Source organism: Alligator mississippiensis, chromosome 7 (assembly GCF_030867095.1).
Source record: "Alligator mississippiensis isolate rAllMis1 chromosome 7, rAllMis1, whole genome shotgun sequence".
NCBI classification, from domain to species: Eukaryota; Metazoa; Chordata; order Crocodylia; family Alligatoridae; genus Alligator; species Alligator mississippiensis.
In genome coordinates, this window is record NC_081830.1 from 12,695,791 (window position 1) to 12,721,684 (window position 25,894).

The 25,894-nt window shown below is 47.2% G+C and overlaps 1 protein-coding gene across 3 annotated transcripts in view; it reads left to right on the forward strand.

The window, feature by feature from the left end:
* Window positions 1-25,894, forward strand: part of ANTXR1 (ANTXR cell adhesion molecule 1) — a 155,366-nt gene that overhangs the window by 89,526 nt on the left and 39,946 nt on the right. For all 3 annotated transcript variants that reach the window (XM_059730581.1, XM_059730580.1, XM_059730583.1), the window contains exon 14: window positions 15,403-15,444. In XM_059730581.1, the coding sequence (XP_059586564.1) occupies window positions 15,403-15,444 (42 nt within the window). The remainder of the gene's footprint in view (window positions 1-15,402; window positions 15,445-25,894) is intronic.

Consider the following 25,894-nt stretch of genomic DNA (forward strand, 5'->3'; position numbering starts at 1 on the left):
AAGACCAACACAAGGCCTCGGTTTGATGTGGGATTAAGGTAGGCACTCTTAACCAGAGTTAAAGGGGGCTGCACTCATTTAAATTAATAGATTTGGAAGGCAAGTTGGTTGAATTCAGTACAACTTCTCATGCAAATATACAATCCCCTGCTGCCAATGCAGCGCACCAGTCTAAAGCAAGAGTTAATTCAGTACCCCTTGCATCTGGTGAGCTACCAAAGTAAACCGTGCTACTAGGAACTGAGCTGTGCATCTAAATTAAGGATTTGCACCAGTATAACTTTGTGGATGTAGTGATTCCTGCCCTATAGCCAGGACTTTAGTTGGTGTCTCATTTCACAGAGAAAAAGAAGAAAATTCAGCAAATTGTACTTATGAGATTGTCTAGGTGGACTAGTCCCCCACTCAGTTCCCACCCCAGCAAATACATGTGTTACATCTTCTTTTAGCTCCTTGGGCACATGTTTGGGTCTTGCTGTCATATCCATCTGCATGTGTGATAGTCTAAGTGAGGCTGGGTTTGGGAGATCCTCATTGACTTCACATCTGCACCCAGTCCACTACAATGATTTCACCTTACTGGTTTCTATACTATCGCATTTTTTAAAATGCAAGGGTTCAACTGGTACTCAGCCACCGTGTTGTATTTTCAAGCATTTCACACCAGTCTCAGTTTCTGGAAGGAAGCATGGAAGAATCAGCAATTAGTTTGGCTCTCATTGCTGATTGCAGCTGACCAAAAGTTTTGGAACAACAACATGGATGGATACAATACAGAAATTATATTGAAAACACATGCTAATCGCTGTTAAGCTTGAGGAAGAGGGGAGGAAATGCATAGACTCTACTGTAACACTGAAGGGTCATAAAATTATATTGTACACATACTCCCACCTGCTTGTAGGAGATTAGCAGTGGTACGCTGACATCCACCCACTCCCACATGGAATTTTAAGGTTAGGCTCAATTCCTCTCCCCTTAAAATGATTAGGGAAAAGCATCCTCTAAAAACCCAGTGGAAGAAAAAGGCCAGGGCTTGAATATGGAGGAAGAAATTATTTCAAGGGCCAACCTGCAGTCCTCACACTGGCCCAGAGTGGACCAGCTACTCGCACTGTGTAAACCAGTATGGATTCATTGGAGCCTATGGAGCAAAGGCTGGTTTGCAGCACCTAGGATGCTGATCTTGCACTGCCTTGCTCCATGAGTGCACCCTGTGAGCCAGTCAAGCAGGCAGATATGCAGCAGAGTCAGTAGCCTGGCAAGCAAGCACACTGCAGGAAACCAGAGAGCACTCTCAGTTATACCTGTGTAAAGCTGGATAATGCCACTGGAACTGAAAGAGTTACCCTTGTAAATGAGATCAGAATCTGGCTGCTGGTGAGCACAGACAGGAAGAAGCAGTGAAAGCATATTCCTTCAGCTACTTCCCTAGTCTGCCTGCTAGGCAATTTAAAATGATGTGACATTCTGACTGTAGAGCCAGGGATAAGTATGATCATTTTATAGAGCAGTGTTTCTCAACCTTTTAAGTAGCAAGTACCCCCTAAGTTCTGAAAATTTTAGTAAGCACCCCGACACTCAATTTTCCAGGGGATTTTATATTTACAGACTAATGTGTACCATATGTTGGAAGAAGGGCTGTGTACATAAGGCTGTGATATGACAGATAACTGATCTGGTGTGGGTAGGGTTGCCACTTTTTACACCAGGGGTGTACAACTCAAGTATATACCTGGGCTAGAGGTGATGTTGGCCAAAGCTAGGAGGGCTGAACCAGATTATTACTGGGGAATTTAAAGTGCTGCGCAGTGTGTGGCACACCACATTTTTTGCCATAGTTTTGAGAGGAAAAGAGGGTGAGAGAGAGCAAGTGTTGGGGTGAATGTGTACCCCTGCCTGTGTACACATACCACAGGCTGAGAAACTATGTTATAGAGTACCCACTTTTCACTTAGAGTTCCTGCAGCACTTTACCAACATTAACTCCTCCAGTACCCCTTTAAGTCAGGCATCAGTAAGCTTGATGCAGGGAGAGGTGAAAGCTAATGATCAAAAATGCGTAGTAATTTTAGGGTGCCCAGCGGAGTCACCTGAAAGAGGCTTGGTTTTCAAAAAATGCTGAGTGCCTTCCTGCTAAAAGCAAGCTCTGACAATTTTCCTTCAGTTAGGTGCCCATAATTAGCCATCTTTCAGGGTTGAGGCCCAGGAATGCTGACCTCAGTTTCCCTTATCCTCTCTGTGACCACACATCCAAACTTTTTAACTTGGGGGATGGAACAGATCACTTGTGGAGAGGGTGGAATCTGTCAGTGGAAGTCTGCCATACAGGTTAGCCTGTCATTTGTCTGAAATGATTCAGACATGGATGGCTATTTTGAGCAGGGCACCAGAATAGGTGACCTCCTGAGGTCCTTCTGCTCCATTTTTTAAGGGTTGTTGGCTTGATTGATTAATTGGTTGGTTAAATCTTAATATGACCTTCCAGCCTGACCTAAAGACTATTGCAGTCAGTAAGAGTTACTCCATGGGCTTCAACAGCCTTTATTTATTAGCAGCCTGATATTGGAAGTACTAGTCTCCTTTCCCTCAATAATTAGCTTAAAAAGATTCCTTCCCTTTGGTGTTTTCCTTGCTCATCTTGCATCTCTGTTGGAGGCACTTGCCTAAGAAGAAATATTGCATTCAGGCTGGAACCTTATTTAAGCAGCTGTTTCAGTAAAAGAGGTGTTGGATCACACAACCAGCAATGACATGCTTACGTTACTGCGAAAGCATTTCATTTATACTTTCCACAAAAGAAAATGGGTCAGACATTTGGGGTCAGCACACATTCAATTGGATGCACCCAGTTCATCCACAAATGATGCCATTTAGGAAAAGGAAGGGACCCTTGCAGAGGCTGGACTGTTGTTTGCGGCCCTGGCAGAGCTGCGTCTCCGTCTCATTTGGCTGTGAGCTGTCAAAGCTAATTCGTGGAGGCGTTTTGTTCTGTACTCCCCAAAGTGCATGGAGGACCTTGGCACATGCCACAACTCATCCTGAATCTAGTTAGGCATGCATGTGATTTTGCATGTCAGCATGTCCAGAAAGCTCAGGCACGTAGTCTAAGATCCGAAACCGCTTAGATGGCCCCTTGCATAATTGGGGTGGTTTCAGGTCACAATTCTTACTCCCACCCTCATGGGGAATAGGTCAGAGTTAAATATGGGTAGGTCAGCTTTCAGTCTGGGCCTGTTTTTCAGTGATATGTAGTTGCTTTGCACCTCATGCTGGGGTTGAGGCAGTGAAATGTATGGTTGTGATAGTGAAGGAGTATGGAAGCTTTCTAATCTCATGGAACATAAGCGTTTGGAGTTCCTCTGCTGCTTCTAGCATTGTGAAAACACACTGCCTATCATCCAGAGTTGCCTCCAACCCCTGGAGTGCATACAATTAGATTTTAGCACCTTTCAGTGCCAACAGAAATCAAGGCTGATGGTTTTGAGCCTTTTGAAAGAGGGTAGTTAATAGTTATAAACCAGGGTCAATCACCAGCCACATGGTTACAGCATACACCTTAAGTTACTGTGTACATAGGGCCGGTCAGCAGAAAGGACTGCATTTCTGTGTACCCCTGACATTTGGTGAATCAGCTAGGAGAGCTGTGCATCTGCCCTTTTACAAGCATGCTGAGATCTTTTGATGAATGGTGTAGAAAGGCAAAGTATGATTTTGGTGTCCTGAATTTTTATGGTTCAGTGTGCAAAAGTGCTGACAGCCAATCTCCTTCCTCTGCCAAAAAAAGCCAATGACCATCACTTTATTCCTGGGCCCTAACCACCTCTAAAGCAGAACAGCCAGATTGAAAGGTTTTGGAACATGAGAAGAAGCAGAAGCCCTCCGGTGTCCCTGTGCTGGGTAACGAGATAATATAGTCGATGAAGGTTGGTAATTTCCCCACTTCAAATGCAGAGACAAGAGGTGCAGGGCCTTAGCAGCAGCGATATCAAGAAAGCAGAAATAGTTTAGGGTTATCCAAACAATTGCAGTGCACATGAACAAACACTTCAGCTTTGCCAAGTTAAACTAGGCTACACATTTTGCTTGGCCACGCACTCTCCCAGCTGATTGCATTCTGCAGGTTCATGTGTCATCTGCTTAGGGAGGGAGCGCGAGCAAGAGAGAGCTGCAATTGACAACCCTGTGCAAAACGTGCTGGGCTTGATCCTCTTTTCCCAGAGTACAATGAACTCTGGCATGGCAGGAACCCCATTCTTCATCACACTTTGTAGCCTAGCATACTGTGCTCTGGTACTGAATGAGGACCCCAGATTTAACTTCCCTGTCACTACCCAGGACCCCATATGGCTGCACATATGCACAAAAGGAGAACACAGAGACTTCCCTTGCTGATCTGCAGGAATTTGATGGCTCTTTCCAAAGCTGAACTTCTGTGTAGGATATGACACTCCAGTGCCATGCATCTTGTGTGCTTGGGCACATCTCTGCTACCTAATGGGGGACTGCACCTTTGTCTATAGGCATGAAACAGCTGAAAGCTTGGATCCTGACTTGAGCTTTCCCAAACTGTAGTGGGGTTTCAGTCAAGGGTTTGGGTTGGGGCGCAGTCCTGCATAGGATATTCACCCTCCGTTGTGGCCAGGAACCCAAACATTTGTGATAATGTGCCTAGAAAAGCCTGCTGTGTATCTTGGAACATCTACGCGCGCCCTTTATTGTGTTAAGACCCATGTACGAGAGACCTTTTAGTCTCCGTGTTCTTGAAACAAAAAACACCACTTTGAATAAACCTTCCTGCTAACCCATAATTTCCTCTGCAGAAAGCAGAGCTGTGTTTGATGTGGGCCCCTTCTCATCCACCCGAAACTGCACTCCTTCCCCAAGGCAGTTTATTGGTTTACCCTGCATAGTGAGCTCCGCCAGCATGCTTTCATGCACTCAGTGCCCAGGCACGTGAGGCGTTAGAAAGTGCTGAATCATGGAACCCATGGCGCTGGCCGTTCCAGAGAAGAAATGCACTCGGGTTAAGCAAGCAAAGTCTTTTGCAGACTTGCATCTTTGGGCTTCATTTCCACTCTGGGATTGGATGCGCACGTGTTTGTTCTGCCTCCTCCAGCCATCGAGCAAACTTGAAAATTCCTACAGCCTCAGGGTGTTTTGCAAGTCACAGAGAAATAATAAAAGGAAGAGCTATTCGACTAGACTAATAAGCATAAATGAAAGTCAGCATGGGCAAGTGGACAGGGTATTGGACAGGTACCTGTGGGAAAAGAGGTATATTCCAAATTCTGCTAGTAACCCCCTGTGATCTTGGTCAAGTCACCTCATCTAGTCTAGTCTTCAGATTCTTAGAGCTCATTGATGATTTCTTTATTCCAGCATCTTCCTGCTGTGCACTAAGTGACAGGACTAATATCTGTTATATGTGGTTCATTCTGCCTTTGATCCCCTCTTGAGGTGGAGAATGGTGTGTTCACTGGAGTGCTTTGTTGTGGTAGGGTTTTTTTTATTTTTGGAGTTGTTTTTTACGTGGCCCCTAAAGCAGCTGCACTGTTGTATGCTGGGTTTGCAGCGGGGTTAGAGGGTGGACATGCAATAGTGGCTGCAGGGATACACAAGAATCTTCCAACAGACTTAAAAAAGGGCAGGACTTTTAGGCAGGAATTAGCAAGGTAAAAGTAGGAGGTTGGCTGCTTTGAAGGAAGCCATGGAACTGCATTCAGCAAAGGTGTGGGGAAATAGGAGGGAAAGAAGTACAGGGACCAGAGGTGAGCCCAGTTCCATGGTACCAGGCCGACAGTGGGTACCACTGGTACCTAGAGTACAGTGTTTAGTCCTGTGCAACTTTCTTGGTTCCCCTGCCCATTTGTTTTCAGGGTGCAAGAAGGACCAGTTGTTACTTAAAGCCTGTGTTACTGCATGCTCCACTCGAGTGGATTGTTTCATTGCATTCACTTCCAAAAAGTTTTCCAGGAATGTTTCTTGTTTTGCTTTCCGTGCCCCGTGCTGTTGTGCTGATAGAAACTTGGCTTTTTTTGTCAGGATAATTAAGGGAATTTATGATCCTACCAGCTCCGACCTTTTTAACCCTGCCCAGGAATCCATTCTGAGAATTCTCTCTCATCCCCTCTGTTGTCTTTATTTTTTGGTTGTAGGTCAGTACAACAGCAGAATGCAGTGAATACTCTGTACAAGTAGCAGAGCTACAGACAGTGTGAGCATTGCATAGAGCAGTAATAATGTAAAGTGCACAAATGTAGAATACAGTGAAGGCACAGTACAATAATCAACACAGTGCAAATGCTGTACAATGAAACGATCAGTGCACAGCACAAACAGCATATAGTGCAATGATCAGCACACAGCACAAACAATGTACGATGTGCAATGATCAGCACAAAGCTTATGGGCAAACAATATATAGTGCTACAGTTGGTACACAGCACAACCAGCATGCAATGCAACAACCAGCATGCAGTGCAAACATTATGCAATGTTCAACGACCATCACACGGCAAACAGTATACAACATAGTGGATAACACAAGTAAATCATGGTGAAAACAGAACAACCAACTTAGGCAAAGTACAGACAGTCAAAAAGCCTGAGGCTGAATCAATTCACTCTTCGCAGGTTAGTCTAAGCTGCAGAGATAAAACCAAGAAGCAAGTGAACAGGCATTCATTTTTGCTTCAGGAAATGCAGCCACGTGCTTGCAGTGGCTCAGGCCAGAAGTCACAGGGCACTAGAGCACACCTCCCAGCCTGCCAGCTACTGCCAAAAGGAAGGGACTGAAGCTCCGAGACTTTCAAGGCTTTTCCCCCCATCCCTGCTCCGGTGGAGGGGGCACGGCCTGGTCCCAGACCAGGGCTAGCATGCTGGAGGATGGGAGTTTAAGTCCCCTCCTTGGCCCACACAGGACCCCAGCCCAAGTCTGTCTGGACAGGGGGGCAGTGCCTGCCAGGCTTCTGTCCCCTCTACATACCCCCTTCCCGCCCTTCTGGCTCCTTGCTCGAGACTGCCAGGCTGAGGAGAGGGTGGGTGGGGAAAAAAGGTAGTGGCACTGAATTCATAAAAGCTTGAACAAGAATAGTCCTTTCTCTGAAGCAAGCATGTATTGAACACAACAATATAAAACCTCAAGCACACAACAAAGTACAACCAAAAATCTTTGCCTAAGCTACAATACAGCGCAGCAAAACGCAGCAAGAGCACACACAACTTAGTCTAACTTAAAATGAAATGTAATAAACCAAAAAGACAAGAGAAAACCTTGCATATGTCTTACATTATCATAGAATCATAGAAAAGGAGGGTTGGAAGGGACCTCAGAAGGTCACATCTAGTCCATGCCCTGCTCAAAGCAGGACCAGCCCCAACTAGATCATTCCAAAGCTTTATTTAGCCTGGTTTTGAAAACCTCCAAGGAGGAGGGAAGAGTATTCTGGGTTTCCTGCCCTTTTTTAAGTCTCTTGGAAGATTCTTGTGTATCTCTGCAGCCACTATTTCATGTCCACTCTCTAACCCCCACTGCAAAACCAACATACAGCCAGATATTCAGAAAGTCCTTCTTTGGGAATCGGCTGGTGGTCTTAGGTGTTGGTGTGGAGATCCCAGTGCTCACAGCCCCCGTTCCCTAGCTTCTTCCTTTTCCCCCATGGCCTGAGGGAGCTGAGGGGAATTATACCCCCTCCGTGTCCCCTTATCAACTGCTTGCCTGTCTCAGTCTCTGCCAGAGGTGGGAGGGATTGGTGTCTGCTGGTCTCCTGCCATTTTATATTGTAAATGCAGTTCTCTGCTTTCTTTGGTTGCACCAGTTCAAGCAGACCCTCTCAGGCTGTTCCCTGCTCAGGAAGAGAGCAGGGGGCATGGGCAGTACACTGAGCTAGAGAAGGGGGAATTAAAGCCCGTCTGAGAACCCAGACCCCAGCGGAGGTTTGTCTGGCAGGGCAGTCTGTCTCTGACTGTTGCACACGCCCCCACCCCCTCCACTCCAGCAGGATGAAGTCTAGCAGGGGCTTCCTCCCCCAGGCAGACCCAGCTATGGTCCCCATCCGGGTTTCCCCCTTCCCCATCTCCTTGGCAGCCAGCCCTCACTGCTCCAGCTAGGGAGCAGGGCCAATGCTGCTCTCTAGAGCAGAACAGAGGGGCAGGGCCAATGCTGCTCTCTATAGCCCAACCCAAAGCTGCAAAGCATCCTGGGATGCTGGGGGACTCTGATTTAACTTGCACCAGGAAGGGGTCTGGAACAGATTTGATTCAATTTGGTGATTCGAAGCACTGTCCATTCGGCTGAATCTGATTTGGAGATTCGGCTGCTGCCGAATCTCCAAGTCACAAAAGCCTATCCCCTGTCCACTCTCCCAACCTGGCAATGGCTGCTCTGCCTATCCCAGCTCCTGGCACTTTGAAAAGGAAAAAAAAAAAGGCCTGACTCATCAGGTGCTGCCGGGGGGGGCGGGGGGCAATCCCCCATTGACCCACACTGCCTCACGCTGTGTGGGGGGCTCTGCAAAACCCCCCTGCCCCTCGCTGTCCCAGGCCTCTCTATGGCTGCCCCACCTGCCCCAACTTCGGCCCTTCGAGGAAAAAAACAAAAACAGAAAACCCCTGGACTCACCAATTCCCACCCGGTGGGGGGTGATCCCTGCTGCCCCCTGCTGTCCCGCGCCATGTGGGGGGCTCTTCCACAAGCATCCCAAGGCCGCTGCAGGAGCTGATGAGTCCCAGGGGTATTTTTTGGGGGGGGGGTTCTTAAAGGACCAGAGCTGGGGCAGGCAGGGCAGCCATGAGGGTGCCGGGGGGGGGTCAGGGTGCTCGTGGCAGAGCCCCTCATGCAGCATGGGGTAGTGGGAGGCAGGAGGGATCGCCCCCTGCCTGGCAGCACCTGGTGAGTGGTGGCTTTTTTTGAAAGCACTGGGAGCTGGGGCAGGCAGGGCAGCCATGGGGTGGGCCTGGGACTGTGGGCAGTGGAGCTGGGGGAGCAGGCAGGGGATGGAGCCTGGCAGGGGTGCCCCCCCCAGCCACACACACACTTACCAGCTCCAAGCCCACCTCTAGGTCCCTGCTGCAGCGGGCAGGGACTGCCCAAATCATCAAAGCTGTCCAAATCTTTTCCAAAGATTCGGAGAGCTTTGAATCAATTCAGACCTTTTTATTGGTCCCCTGCTTCGATTTGGATTTGGAGATTTGGCCACCGAATAGGGCCAAAACTCCTCTGAACTGAATCCGCGCTCGACGCTTCGCACAGCCCTAATCAACATACACTACAGAGCACTTAGCATGTACAGTCCTAGCAGTGTGCAGTGCAAGCCTGTCACTTGGACAGATATTGGATGGATAAGCTAATGGCTCTTTTCTGTCTCTAACTCCTGTGTGACACCAGGATCACCTGTGAGCATTATTTTTGTTACTTTGGGATCAATTTGCTATCAGTTATCCCTGGGAAGGTGAAGAAGTATGGAATTTTCTCACCCTACCTTCCATCCTTCTTTTGTGTCGCACCTTACCAAAGCCAGCTGGCCTGGAGGTCCTTCAGGAGTGGTAGGGGCAGTCCCTGCTATCCTGCAGGGGAGAGCTTATGCAATTCACTGTGTGACTGTATCTCCCCTTCGTGCTGACTGCGGAGACCACAGGCAGCTTACCTGCTATGCTGTCACTCTCTTCACATAACACACTTTACATCTGCACACAAATACCTCCCCTCTTGCTGCTGTTGTGTGCTGGAATCGGTCCTTTCGGCAGTGGGGTTAGCTACCATGTCAGTCTGTCCCGAGTCTGTCATGAGGTCTGCTGGTGCAAGCAGGCCTCCCACAGCTCTGTGTTTTCAGGAGCTGAAGCTGGGGGGCAGGTCACTTTGCATAGACATCACACACTTTCTGTGTGTGCCCAAACCTAGGTGTGCAGTGCACGCATGCCATGACCCCTGTCCTGGCTGAGCTACCAAGGACTGAGCCAGGACCCTCCAGAGGATATCTCAGGGCTATATTTGGCTCAGATCCCTTCAGGAATGGAGCAGGATGCCCTAACTTGCAGTGATCACTAGGTTTTGGTCACCACTCCTTTCAGTCCCTGCGGGCCCGAGCACACTTGCTGGCCAGGACTCTTCCCTGCACTCCCGCTGCTGCATGGCCTCTCCTCCCTCATGTGGCCAGCGGCTTTGCAGCCACAGCCGAGGCCTGGGTTTTGCTGTGTCAGAGCAAGTTGTGTTGTGAGGGGGGTGCTGCCTTGCCTCCTCCTGCTTGAATGTCATGCCTTGCTTCCACATGTGCTTTCTGGATGCTGGATGCAAAAACAAAGAGCTCCTTTTGTTTCAGGACACACACGAGCTCTTAAAGAGAGGGTCTGGCAAGGAGAAAATAAACACGTGGCAGCTGCTCTTCTCTTTCTCTGGGACAGGTAGCCTCAGGGACCTCTGGAGACCCCTGATCGGAGCCGATAGAAATAACCCTGGCCCCCAGCCAACCCCTTGCACCATTATTACCCAAGGGCACGTGCTCCTCATTAATGGCCACATTGCATGACTTGGGGTTTGCTAGGGAGAATAAAAACAGTGAGCTCATGAGGGAAGACAAACACGAAGAGGAGGAATTTTCATAAATATTTATGTCTTTGGAGCTCTTGTGCGGAAGCCATCTTCCCCTCTTCTCTTTAAGCAATCAAGTTGTTTGTTGAGCCTCTCATTTGAAAAAGATTAACTTCAAGGCCCAAGCACATCTGCAGCCAATCCCTGGGCTGCCAGTGGACCCCGGGCCCTGTCCTCTAGAACTAAGATGAGTGAGAATAGAAGATACCTCCTCCACCTTGTGAGAGTCCCTCAATACCATGTAGCCTCTGACCCCTTTGAACGGACTTTAGGGAAAGAGCTCTTTTATGCAGAAAGATAAGAGACAGTGGAGCACAGTTAATCCCTGGGGTAATCGCATTGATGTCCCTGGGCTGGATTTTGCCTCTCGACTTCAAGAGGGTTGTACCAGGGATAAATTTGGTGCGAGGGAGAGATGTTTGACATGCCTGTATGCAATTGCCTTGCCTTTGGAAGGCTTTCTATTTCTCTTGGAGTGAAGGGCTGCAATAATAGCCAGCTGCTTGCTGAGTCCTAGATGCAAACTTTTTGCATGAAATAATAGCCTCACACCCACATAAACTTAAATTGTTTCTATGGAGAATACACTAGACCAACCCAAAACCTCACCCGGATTGCTGTATTAGTTAGCAATGCTTGGAGAACCTCAAGCATATACTTTTTATTAAAAAGCTTACAATTTTAATGCGTTAGCCCAGCAACATAGAAGATAATAAGCAGGGGCAAGCTCTCTCCCCACTGACTTTACGCAGAAAGCAAACTAGCAGTGTGTTTTAGTGATGAGGGCATCAGCCCAAGGGAGAGGAGAGCTGCGGGGAGGTGGGGAGAATCTATTCCTGACTCTGCCATTGACCCTGCTGTGTGATCTTGGGCAAGTGACCTCACCTCTCTTTCCCTTTCCACTTGACCTTCTCTGTATGGCAGACTGTTTGGGGAACTGTGTCTCCATACTTCACCTAGCATGGGTGGGGGCTGATTTCCGATGGGGCTAAAATAGATCAAGAAACTTACGTGTCAACTATGAAGTAGGTTGATTCACCAGAATCTTATTAGTGGCAGGGTCACCTACAGGGCAACAAGAGACATCAAATAAAGCCTGTAACTGCAATTAAGGAACGACTGCACAACAGTTTTGCAGCAGTATCTACATCCTGTTACCAGATTTGCCCATTACTTTGGGGTGCGCTCATTTATTAGGGATAGGTTTCTAGGGTCTTGGTAATTCTGTCAATGTGCTGCTTGTGTTACTTGTGTTTCTATACGGAGCTGTATCTCTCCTTTCTGCAAGTCCTCACCCCCAATGGAGCTATCTTGCAGGACTCAGTCTCAATGTGGCTGGGTTCCTCCAGTCACCAAATCAGTCATACACACGCAAATTAACATGACACGCCTGACCCGGCCGGGTTGATCAGCATGGACAGGCTGACACCCTCATATGCCAAGAATCAGTTCATCAGAGCAACAATAAACTGCAGCCAGACACAAGCACACAGGTGAACAGACTACCTCTGCATCCGGCTGGGTGTCCAGCTGACACCCTCATGGGCCAGCATTCAGTTCATAGGGGCACGTCTGAGTCAAACTGGGTCAATCAGCCTGTACAAACGGATCCCCTTATGTGTTTCAAAATCAGCACGTCCCAGTCTTTGGCCTCTTGATGAGCAGACCCCACAGTATTTTTGGGCTTCACAGGGATCTTTAGCCTAGGTAAAAGAAGCATTGCTGCAGAGCACGGGAGGAAAGAGAAGCAGAGAAGGAAAATTATACCCAATTACTACCAGTTTGACTATAAAACGTATTTATTGCTAAGCATATGAAATATATAATGGTACTAGTAGTAATAGACATGCAAAAGAGAAAAACAACACAAACAATGACAATACTACCCTGGTTTCACTAAGTATTTGGGGAAACTTAGCTCAAGCTTAACTAATACAGTTCAGGTTCAGAAATTTATGCCTAGAGAGAAAAGAGAGACAGAGCGCTGGGATCTCACCAGTCCAAGGTACTCGGGCTGCAAAGCTGACAGGCACAGTCTGTAGTACAATCCTTGAAGAGAGAGACGATCTGTTTTTCCAGTGTCCCAAGAACAACAGGGGATGGTGTCAGCACAGGAGTTTTCTTCTTCAAGCACACACACTGCTGCTTTTTACAGATTTTTATACCCTCAGTTCAGCTGCTTCGAAGCATCCTCAATAGTGTAAATCATTGTCTTTTCTATTGACAAGGGGTTATCTGGTTTGGAACATCTCAAGAAACTGATTGATAATCAGGAAACGCATAAGGTTAGGGAGTAACCAGATACTTGGGAGCCAGCTTGAAATTCCTGTGGATAGCAGATATACTGATGGGATATCTCATGGTTTCTTCAGAAACAATAGATAGCTTGCAGCATCAGGATTTTGGATTTTCCCTTGTTGTGAACAAGCCTCAGCTTAGGATGACTTTTCCAAATCTAACTATAGTCTTTTAACAGACTTAAGACAATTATTGGGGTGCTCATAACCTTTTGTGGAGAGGACTTCCACCAGTCTTCTCGGGAAAAGTATGGCAACACTTGTGATTAGGGCTCCAACGGGCTGGACGCTGTGATGAACCCCTTTACCATTGTTCAAATGTTGCCCATACCCACTCTGACTCGGTCTCTTGCCTCAGCATTCCCTAACCTGGCAACCAAGTTTTAGTCAATCAAGTTTAAATAGGCCTCCCATAGTGGGACAGGGTACAGGTACAGCCCGAGATGCCTATTAAACTTAGAGGGGTGTGTGTGTGTCTGGCAGGGGGGAAAGTCCTTTGTAAAGCCAGATTAGAACTGGTCTGCTAAATGCTGAGCTGGGTGTGTGTGAACGTGGGTTGATTAGCATTTGGAGCACAGATTCCCCATCATGCAGTGCTCCTCTGCTTCTCTGGTCCCAGAATTCACTGCAATCTCTGCTTCAGGGTTTCTGTTCTCCATCTCTCATGTAAATGAATGGTCATCTGGTACCATCTCGGATGCAAATGAGACCTAGGGCAGTTGTTTCACTCTTGTCACCCTTATCTTGAGGGTCTTAGGTGTGTCTCTCACTGCATCTTAATCAGTTTCATTTATGTAGAGGAGGGGAGGGAGGGGGAATTCTTTGTGAGTCGGACAGACTGCATCCTGTGCCAGGGTTGCCCGAGAACACAGAGCTGAGATGTAACAATCCTCCCTGTTCCTGACACTAGTGGTGCACGGAGGCACTCTGTAATTCAGAGGCAGGAAAAATATGGCCCGCGGGCCAAATCCAGCCTGACAGGCATTTTCATCTGGCCCGCATTACTCGCTGATTAATTTTACTCTGATCAGCCCTTCCACCCATGAGGCTGAGAGTGAGGCACGTACACTTGCCCCTGACATACCTTTTTGTGCCTCGCCCCCATCCTCATGGGTGGAAAAGCTGGCCCCATCAGCACCGGGCAAGGCTGCTGCTGCAGGTTTCCCCAGCATCCCACTCCCTCTGGGCAACAGGTAGGGAAATGGGGGACAGGGGAGCTGCAACTGGGCAGGAGCACAGAGCCTTGACCTGGGGCTGGTGGCAACACGGAGCCTGCATCCAGAGGGGGCAGCAGCAGCACAGAGCTTGGCTGAGCAGGGTGTGGGTGTGAGGGAGGATGGGGTTGTGTGGGGACCCTTTCCATGCTCCCCCATGTCTCACAGCCCTGGCAGGCATCAGGGACAGCAGCAGCAGCAGAAGGGGTGCTTGTGCTCAGTACCGGTGCCTGGCTCTGGCCAATGCCGCACATTGTAGCGAGGGGCGCAGCCTCTGCTGGGTCATCTGTATCACCAGCACTCAGCACATGATGGGAAACCCCAGAAACTGGAGCAGGCTGGGGCAGGGACGGCAGCTGGCTCCAGTGCCTGGAGCTTTCTTCCAGGGCTGCGCAAGTGCAGGGAGCGCCAACGATATAGACAGCCTGGTGGGGACTGCGCTGCTCACTGCAATGTGCAGCGCTGTCTGGAGCCAGGCACCAGCACCCCTGCCTGTTGCTGTGTCATGGAGAAAGTGTGGGGGGTTTGCACACCCCTCCACCCTTCCTCACACCCCATAAACACCCCTCACCCACGCTGCAGTGTTGGCTATAGGAGAGGACAGTGTGTTCCAAATCCACACCCCACAAATGCCACAAGCCCCCAGCATACCCTATGCCCCCTAAATAGCCACACCCTCTACACCCCACCCCACCACACACCCCACCATACCCACACAGACACCCCATCATATACCCCACACACAGACATCCCCCACCATACACATACCCCCATCATACACACACACACCCCAACCATACCTCCACACACAATATAAAAGATTAAGAATTTCTTTTTGAGTTATTATGCAATCACCTCTATATACACTATACAAACAAATCATGACAAAAATATTTTTTATAATAAAATCAAAATATGTTCTAGGTAAGTGTTTGACTTTTAGTGTATGATTAGGTTTTTCTGGTTCTAAGATGGCAACCCCCCTTCCCAAAAGGAGTATTTCTGAGGGTCAAAGGGAGGGAGTTCCAGTGGCAAAGGTTAGGGGTGGGACTTCCAGTCCCAAGATGACAACCAGGGGGCAGGGCAACTGTCAAGGGGTGGGGCTATCTATGTGACCCTTGATAGCTCACCACACCTCCTTAAGTGGCCCTCCACCCAAAATAATTGCCCACCCCTGCTGTAATTGCATGCATTTCAGGGATGCCAACTGGGACAAAGATTTGCTTTTTTCAAGTGCCATTTGCATCACACCCGAGGACAACATGCTGATTTACCGTTTCCTGTCTTTCTTTGTGCCTTTCAGATAATCAAAGAGCCTCCTCCGCCCCCTGCTAGTGACAGCGAGGTAAGTGACAACGTCATTGCTAGCTCTCCCCGGCATCTGCTTTCAGGGCAAGTTTTTGTCAACTTGGGGAGAAGTCATGATTCTACTGTACAGCCGGCTTCAGAACAGCGGGAAAGAGACTTTCCAATTTCTCTTCAGCCCCTGTGCTCTGGTGGCTCCAGGCAGACAGGCAGAGATGCGTAGGCTGCGTATCTGGAGTATTCATAGGATTTCTGGACCATTTTGACCACACACGATTCAGGGACCAGTTGCTGTGTTTCTACAAGATTAATCAGACACCTATTTATAGCTGTGCAGAGCCCATTGTAGCTGTGGGTATTCAGCAAGGGTAGGAAGCAAGAAGGGAGAGAAAGAGAGAGCCTGTTCTCTAACTTGATCAGAAGAATGGTGTAGGTGCATTTAACTTTGAAGTCAGTTGAATGTGTTTAATTGCCTTCCTGAAATGGAGCTTTACTGATTTCAGGCTACATTGGCTAATCTCACCTTCACTAACACACACCATTGGTTCTGCTGGCTTCTCCAGGATGAGCCAAGACCTCATGCTTCGCTCCTGAAAACTGGGTCCAGCAGCCAGGGAAACAGTGAAGCAACATTAAAAAGCCTCGCATGAATATCTTAAACCTAATCTTCCCACAATCTTTCTATATGAACCTGGTGACATACAGTGTTTGAGGCTGGAGGTTGCCATTTTCTTAGCAGATATACCTCCTGGAATTGTGCCTGACTGTTCTTTTTGTGCAGCCCGTATTCTCCTGCCTTCATCTAGCAACAAAGGGGAATGAGCCTCCTTGCACTTCCACCATTTTACACTTTGATTTTCAGTGGAGTCCCTGGGCTTTGCTCAAAGCCTCTTGAAGCCAATGGGAGTCTTTCTATTGACTTTGTTGATGGATTGGATCAATTCCTGGCAGCCATGTAAGTGAGGGGAGATTGAAAGCCATAAACAGAGTGATGCAGTGGGTTAGTTGCTTTGCCTTTTTTGCCTTTGGACATGTATTCATAGTCTGGTCCAGCTCACAAGTAAAAATGAGCTTGCTGGACTGAACCTCACCCTCTTCTCCACAAAGTTTGGCCCAGTTAGTGTGTTCTGCTGCAGGGCGGAGCAGTTCTAGTTCAGGGTTGTCATGTAGCAGGGTAGAAGCCTGCTTAGCTTATGCCTATACAGAGCTGTGACAAAGCCAGCGAGCCTCATTTGAATGAAATGCCTCAAGGTAGCTGGAGTCCTGGCCAGGTTTGGATAGTCTGTTGTAGGGCTGCTCCATCTCTCAGATAGGCCTGAAACAAGAACCCAAAACTCGAACACTTCTGAACTCCTGCAAAGTTTGGATGTGGATCTGCAGGCAGCTCAGAATTCAGTCCATGCCTCTGTTTACAGGCTTCTGACATACTTTCCTAACCAGCGATGTCTGCTGCTGGGCCCTAAATAAATCCAGCAACTTTGTTGGTTTCCAACTTTAGAAAGAAAGGGAAAATATATTAACATGGAATTGCACAGGGCTTCTTACTCTGTGCTGTGCATGCCTCCAAGCCAAGGATTCAATAGCTGAGATTAATTAAAATACATCATGCTGGAATGCTGGCTCACTGGCCAAGGACTGGAGGAGGAAATTACATCTCTGGGTTATGGGGAAACAGACGCCTTGCACACAGGGAGGCTCCTTCTTAAATCAGTTAGCACTTTGAGGATCAACCAGTTGCATTTGCTCCAGGGTGATATTGGTGGCATGAGCCGGTCTGCTTCAGTGCAAATGAAAATCAAGGACAGGAGCGTTATTGAACTGCATTGAAGATGCTTCTTCCTGGGGGACAATTTCTCTTAGGCTTGGTCCTGTTAACCCTGTGTGCACAGAGCCAATAGAGAGGAGGCTCTGGGCTTTTTGGGAAGGAAGGAAGGGTTTTTCTTCTGCCACTTTCAATGGGGAATTCTGCCCCTCAAACATTGGGTTTGCTATGAGGCTTTGTTGTGTCATCCTGGTACTAACTATGCCATCAGCACTTGGGAGGTGCAAGGGAAGGCTTATTTTTTAAACTTTGGTGAGCGTCTACTGGAGTCCAACCCTTCTGTAGCTAAAGGTGTAAACTGGAGTTATTCCACTGAAGCCAATGGAACAATGGTTTATTCATAGCTCTGCCACGTACTGTGTGATTCTGGTTAGGGTAAGTGGATAGAAGGTTTTAGGTGCTGAGTGTCTGGTATCAAGCAGATGCATTTCTCTCCACTGCGTAGAATTCTCTAAGTCTGATTGACATTTACCCTCAAGCAACTTTATGCCAGCAGTAGAGGGGCCTTAAAATTGAATGCATAGATACTTTCCTACCCCCACAGTGCAGCTGTCATAACTCTTTTAAAATTCAAAGTCAGAAAAATTCTTTAGTACTCTCTGACTTAGTTCTGAAATCAGTAGGATTTGCAGGCATGCTCTGCACTTTGTAGGATCTCATAGAAAGGAATGACGTCTGAAAGGAGGGGGAAGCTTTGATGAAATAAACACCAGCAGCCGTGCAATCCTTTCATAGAGGAGTGGGTGCTCCAAATCCTCCGGGTTTTTTTTCCCCAAATAAATGGAGGATAGATTCAGTCCACTGTAATTCAGTGTTCTGAGCATGCCCTAGGTAGCTCCCTCCCCCACAGAAAACTCAGTAACCACTTGTCTTCAACAGGGAGCAGTGCTAATCCCTGAAGCAGCAGCATTACATTTAGAGTATGATTCCCCCCCAAAAAAATCTTGGCAAAAATAAGAGTAGAAAAATTCTTGCATCAGCACATTTAAAAGTTGAGGCCATATGGCTGTGCATGACAAGAAGAATGCATTATCCTATAACAATGAAGGACCAGAAGCGATGCCTTTAGAAGTCTGCTGCTGGTTTCATTAAATATTACTTGAAAAGACATTTGAGACATGTTGGAGACATACCCGCTGTTGGTCAAGGAAGACTTTAGACTTTATGGGCTAGAGGTCTCCAGTTAATTCTTTCCAAACTCATTGGTGTTACCCGCTAACTGGTGTGTCCCACATCTAGCACCAAGCTTTGCGATGCTTGAGCCTGGGTGAAGGACTACTGGTTTAAAGTACATCCAAGAGAGATGCAGTCGGAATGGGTAACTAATACACCTTTACTGCTCTCTGGCTGTGGTGGGTTGAAAACAGGTCACTCCACCTCAGGCTTGGAAGAAGTTTTGACCTAGTGAAAACCCAGCTGTTATCCTCATATTTACCACTTCCTCAAATTCCCTCCAGTTGAAGTCAGGCAGAAAATTCAGCAAGAAGCTGGAGGCGACATATCTCCCACGTGGGAAAAAAACAAAGAGAAAGTTTGTGCCAGGAGGGCTGTGCAACTTTCAGCAACTACCCATGCTCCACCCAGTCTGGTGCAAGGTTCGGGATTGATCTTGGAAGGATTCATTTGTGAGCATTGTCACAGTCTGAGATGCTCCCTTCATTCCTTGCTTCCCTGCTGTGCAGATGAGGAGCAGAGGTGTAAAAATGGACTGCGGGCATTTGATTTCACAAACAGCTCTTCCCCACTATTGTGATGCGACACTTCACCTCTCCAAAAGGGCTTGTGGACTCAGCTTGCCCTGGGCCGTGGCACAGTCATGCCATCAGCCAGGAAGGAGAACAAGAAAGACTGCCCCCACAGGCGCCTTTTCTCTCTAACTCAAACCTGCTCTCTCTGGGCTGCTCTTTCACCCAAGCTGTAAGGTCATCCCCAGTCTGGCAGCAAGGCCAAGCCAGCAGCCCGCCCATAATTGGATAATGCTCATGTCTGTTGTTGTCTTGCCCACATACACCAAAACACACACACAAGAAAGTCCTGGAAAGAAAGGGACATTCAGCAGCACATTCAGGGCATGCTGAAGGTGATTATTATCACTGTCAAGGGAAGCCTGCATGCAAAATCCTTCAGCTTCCACTGACCACCTCTTGCAGGGGGGGGATTTAACTCCTTGCACTGAGGCTACTGCTGAGCCTTCAACTGTAAACTTTCATTCACCATGTACCATTTTGATTTTCTCTTGAGCTACTGCATATCTCATTCTCACTGATGTGCTCTTTTGCATGCATGGAGCTGAAGAATAGCTGGCATTAGTCCATCTGCATTGGCACGGGCAGCTATCAGTGTTTCTTCATCTTTTCCAGATAGTTTTCCTCTCTCTTCCTGAAATAGCTTGTTGGGAGATAATAAAATAACCTCAGAGCAAGTTTCTGATCTGATTTTTTGGTAGACACCAAGGCAGGAAATGTCTTGTTATTCCTGAAAAAAAGCCAATTCACAGCTGTGTGCCAATATATTTTGTTCTGCCTCTTTTCTCATAACAAGGGTCTGGAGGGGTTGGGGAAGGAAGGAACTCTTCAGGAGAAAGAAAAGTCAGGCATCTAAAACAAAAAGGCTCGGACATTATTGGGAACAGATGAGAAGGAAGTTTTGTTTTGGGAAGCTAAGGAATTAAAAAGGCCAAGTGCATTTGGGAATGTTTCGACAGGAAAGTTGCGGACCAGTGCTGCAAGTCTGATGAGAGCAGAGGCCGTGACTAGCCAGCGCCTACTGAACACAGAATGAGAGCTGGGGTCAGCTCTTCCACCCTCAAGAAAAGGGTGGAAGGACTTTTGACAATCCCCTTTGGCAAGGATCTGCAAAATCCTACAGAGAAGACAACATCCACAGGAGGTCAACACCCCTAGTCCAAGAAGAAGGGTAGAAGAAAGGCCGGATGGGGTTGGAATGAAGGCAGTAGATGCTGATTCTAGGGAGGTGTCTTCAGCTCTTCACTCAGCCACTGAATCCCTTATGTGATCTTGCACACTGTTAAACCTCAACTCCACGTGAGGCCCAACAACTAGGGAGCAACGAATCAATTAACCATAGGATCACGAGCACGGCCACTCATGGAGCAAACACAAGCACACACTGCGTTCAACAGTTTTATTGAAGTGGAGGCAACTTCGGGCGGGTCCCCACCAAACTGAGGAGCGGCCCAGAACATCATTACATTCATACATTTATACCTTCCAGTCCACGCTCATTAGCATTAAACCATGCCCAGTCTCCTCCCCCGACCATTACGCCCATGGTTCTGCCCCTGGCTGATTTCCATGGAATTGGCTATGTGGTAGTCCATTACCATGAAAAGTTCCACTCCGCGCCTGCATGAGGTCATCACTACTACCTTTGGTCACTTGCAGTTAACCATCTTAAAAGCCTACTTTTGCATTTTCCCTCTTGATATACCACTGGTTTCCTCCCCTGTCTGGTTGGAGTTCCTCTGTTCCACAACGAAACAACAGTCAAATGATTAGACAAATGATTAACCATTTAAAGCCCTACATTCCACTAAGTAAACAATTCGTTAAACAAACATGTCATTTTGCTGATGTTAGTTAGAATAAGCATTACACTTCTGCTAACCTAGCCTCTTAAGCCTTATGCCCAGTTAAATCTCTAGCTCGGGCATAGGTAAGAAATGTATCAGCTGCAAGACCAAGTCTTTCAGTGTCCAGGCTCATCAGCAAAGGAAAAAAAAGCGGGGGAAGAAGAGTGAGAAAAAACCAAGAGAAAAGGGCAAGAAAAAGCAAGGGAAAAAACAAGGGAAAAGAGCGGGAAAATGCAAGTGTTTACCATCCTAACAGGCATGTTGTTCCATGACTTGCTACAAGTGTAGAATGGGGTTAATGGTAGTTCCTTTCTCTGCCTTACCTGTCTAAACTGTTGTTCTTTGAGGGTTCATCAAACCTTACATGTGCGTGCGTGCGCGCATGCGCTCACAGTGGTTAACCCATTGGCATCTGGATTGAAGGTGGGGCTTTTAAGGGCTTGTCTCTACCCCTGGATGCTGAAACTGGAAGCACTGCCATGAAGTACACCTCACCCACTCCCTCCACTTGCTGTCACCTGCACTAGATGCACCCAGAAAAGAGACAATGTAGAGTTTGCAAAAAGCATACCTCAGACAGAGAACAGGGCTGCCTGGATGCACCCTTCAGGATGCATTGTTGCCAGGATTTGGATTAGGAGTGAGCAGGGAGGCTATGACAGCTCCCCCCAGGCTCAGCAGGTGGGCAGTTCAGACAAGTCCTAAGTCAGGGATGGGCAAAATGCAGCCTGCGGGCTGGATGCAGCCCACCAGGTCATTCTATCTGGCCCACGGAGCCCCTAAAAAGTTTAGAAAATTAATATTTATCTTCCCCTGGCTGCCTGTCATGGTTTGCCAAAACTCAGTAAGCAGCCCTCTGCCTGAAATAATTGCCCACCCCTGTCCTAAATCCTTAATATTGCTACTACCACCTTGCAAATCACTGGCATCACTGCTTGCTTTCCCCTGGTGGTTGCCTCCTATCCAACTATTGACCACAGTTAGCTCGGAAAAGTTGAAGAACACAAACCAGGAGGGCCAAAATGGTGGAAAATCAAACACACTGGGTTTACTCTGTAAAAGTAGACAGGTCAGATCATTTCTTTGTAGCAGCATGAAGCAACAGCCTCTGAAAAATAGGCTAACGTAAGCATTAATCTCTAACGCAGCTTTTGATGTGAAGTGTTCCTGATCTCACTCAGGACAACCAGGTAGCCGAGAGATGCAGCATCCATCACAGTTAATAGGCTCCACATGTTATAGGCCTGCCTTGTTCTACCCTCTGCAACATGAAACCCTCTGGCCAGGGCCAGCCTGGCTGGATAACTCCATTAGTATTATTTTGGTTATGTATACTGTAAAAGAGAAAAAAATAATTCTTACTGACAAAAGCAGGTCGAGAGAAATGTTTTTTTTCGCCAACAACAGCAATAGGCAGCAAACTCATGAGCTGAAAGGCACAAACCGCCTCCCTTTCCATTAGGCTCTGCACAGGTGGCAAGGAGAGAACAGACCTGAATGCTATTGATAAATAAAGCTCAAAAGATTCAGTCCTGAGCAGGCTTGTGTTTTGCTCATCCTATTGCTGTGGGCACCTTGTTAGGTGGCCCATAGCTGTCTCTGTGGGAATTGGAAAATAGGTGAAGTATAAAAATACTCACCCCTCTTTCCCCTTGCCTCCAGCCTGGCTGACATCCACGGAGAGACATTAAAAGCATAGTTTGCCTCTGTTGGCCGTATACCATGGTAAAGACCCCATGGGAGAGCACTGTTGGCTCAATCAGGTGCTCCCTGACCATGGTGTACGGCCCTCAGTGAGTTACAGGCATAATTATACGCAACAGTGAATTCCCTGCATGCCTCGGCTGCTTGAAGTAGCGGCAGTTGCACATGGACAGGGCTTGTAAAACTGGGTCTTGCATGCTTATGAGAATCTGATGTCAATAACTGGAGTCTGCAGAACTGGGTGAAAAAAAAAATGCCTCTTGAGAACACACCATATATCTCGCTGGAGCAACCTTCTGCTAGGCATTCAGGTGCTACAGCTCTTGATAAGTGTCTGTGTAGCCTAGAAGTAAAAGTACAGTGCTAGAAAACAGGGGGCCATGCATCCTACTCCAGCATCCTTTGCTGTCTTGTTGGCCTTGAGTCAGTCATATTTTATCTCTGGAAGGGAGGAATAACAGTGCCTCCTACTCTGGGCACGGATGAGAAGCTCACATTTTTGGTGCTCAGAGCACACTGAGTGCAGTGCCAATGCTAAAAGCTGATGAGACTCAGACTGCACAGCAGCAACTGCAAAAACAATTATCAGGGTGGAGAGAAGGGGATGTCTTCCAAGCTTTTTCATATCTGTTCAAATTCAGCTTGAATTCCTAACCAGGATAGCTCCCTAATGGGACATGAATGATCCTCACATTACCTGTAAATGAGGTTCTCTCAGGTCAAGGCCAAGGAGCACAAATCCCAGCATAAAAGAGAGGACAACCCAGGATCCTTTAATTTTTATTTATTTTATTTATTTATTTATTTTTGCCATCTAGCAGCTGATGAAGCTGGATCTTTTCGTCTCAAAATGCATCTGTAGCTGCCTTCCATTTTTCCTTTTTTTTTTTTTCCTTTGAGCTCTAGCTCCCTCTAAAGCATAGTTTTTTGGTGGAAAGTTTCCAAGTTCTATACTCAATTTCCAGAATCCTTAAATGCACTTGAATTTTCCAGGGCCGTTTTCCTTGTTGCCGCTGGGTCAGAGCTACGGTCCCTGCTCAGCTTGGACTCATTTCTTACTAAAAGGAAATTTGCTTTACGTTCTGTGGCAGGATGATCTGAACAAGGGCTGATGCAGGCCAAGTAGGGTCCTATCGTGGCCCTATGGTATTAGTTCTGAGGAAGGACAGCCAGGTAGATAGGCTGGGATTCAGGAGATTGGCACTCTGGAGGGTATTTCTGATTTCTCCATTGACGTGTTGTATGATGGCAGGCAAATCTCTGTGCCACTGACTGTAAGATAGGGATAGTGATGCTCAGGAGCCTGGTCCGGTGACAAATCCAGCAGGCTTCTCTGTGCATCTTCCTGTTTTCTTTAACTGCTTCACTGTGCTGCTAACTCTTCGCCAAGTCTGAAGGACATCCAGGGTGTTGTCCTTGACTGTGTTGCAAAACCTCTTGCGTCTATGAACCATGTAAACAGCCTCATCCCTCAGTAGACTTGTGACTCCCTTGTTTTTCAAGCCTCTGCTGTTGTCATTTTGTGCGTGTGCTGTTTTTATTGTTGTTTTGGCAGGCACACTCCTAACTTAGGTTTGAAATGACTTGCAGGGCTTTTAAGGGCCTGCATGGAAGATTTCTTAAGCCCTGGCATTTCCTGTTGTGAGAAGTCCAGTCTGTGCTGAACTAAAGAGAGAGAGAGAAAAGAGAAATGCTGAAGGAAAAATATTTGGATGGCTTTGATCCCGATTGAAAAAAAAAATCCTCATGGAAAACTTTGTGCAGAGATATTAAGTTCTTATGTTGCAGCAGAGCGGCTCAGCAGCTTGAGAGAGAGAGAGTTCAGCAAAGAAAAACTCACGCTAATTGTTACTTTTTCTATAAAGCAGGTTAAAATTTCACAGATTTTTGGACCAAAAAAGAAAAAATCTTCTTTTGTTTGATATCAAAAATTTCGTTTTCTTTGACATTTGTTTGTTCTCTTTAACCCCCCTCCCCCCTGCATTTTAAAGGTTTTTAAGTTTAAAGGTATATTTGATTTTGTTTTCAATTTTTGAATCCTGAAAGGCTTGATCAGCCACTTGGAAAATTCTTATTCTTGGTCAAACACTTTGAATATTTCTATGAAAAAATGGAGTAAAAGAGTGAGGGGGATAAAGAATAAAGTGAAAGAGAGAAAAAAAGGTTTGTTCCTTTCTCTGATTTTGTGGAAGATATGTGGTATTTCTTGATGTGCAGTGCATTTCTCCTTTGCTGATTTGAGTCTGTTTTGAGAATTGTACACATTATGAAGAGAAAGGTGCCATTAGGGTTAGATGTTGCACTGGCCTGGGGCAGGGTTGCCATGGTAGGGATATTTTCTACTGCTTTACCCAGTTAACTAAGACAGTGGAGCCTCCACCACTTACAAAGGGGGCTCAATATTCTGTGCTCTACTACAGCGCTTCCATAGTTTCATAGTTAAGGGCTTGAAGGGACCTTACATATCTCATCAGTTTCAGACCCCCTGCATGTGGGCAGGAAAGACCGCTGGGACCAAATGATCTCAGCAAGATGGGCGTCAAGACATTTTTTGGAGATCGCCAGGGTAGGTGACTGTGCCACTTCTGGGGGGAGCCTGTTTCAAACCCTCGGCACTCAACTTGTAAAGAAGTTGGGGGGGGGGGGGGGTTGTGTGTTTGTTTGTTTTTAATGCCCAGCCTGAAGCAATCTTCAATCAGCTTGTGCCCATTATTTCTTGTCCTCCCCTAGGGGGGCTTCCCAACCTTTGTAGACCTAGAGTACCACTCGGAAAATGCCAGCTCTTACTTGTCACTTGTTTTTTGACTGCAGAGAAATAATAGAGTAGCTTCACAGTGAATAACTCATTGCCCTCAGATATGCATAAGTTTAAGTTTGGCTGGATCAGGGTCTCGGTTTTGACCCAGTGGACCAGATGTTTGGCAGGCATAAATCCAGAAAGTTGTTGCAGAAAAAAAAAAATATGTTCGTGTTTTCCAAAGGGCAGTTCCTTGTAGGTCAGAAATACCAGAGCTTCCTCTTGGGACTGTTCTAACAGTCCTCCTAGCTGGTCCTTTCTCAGTTGTCTCATCCTGAGATATGAAGAATTTTACTCCTGACTAGTAATCAGAGCCACTTCTATTTTCCTCCTCATCTCTGAAATTCTTAGCACCTCCTGGTATTGGATGTGGTCCTGCCTAGCAGGCATGGCTGTGGAGAAGCCAAAGTACTATGTTCCTCAAGGAGCCCTGTTTTCTGGCCAGCAGGTAGGGCTGGGGCAGGTTGCCTCCTTCCCAAGTTGTGCTGAATGCTGTTTGACTGCAGTTCAGGATCCAGTCCAGCACTTTGTTTTTACTTCTGACAAATTCGTAGCAGTGATTTTGCAACTTGGAA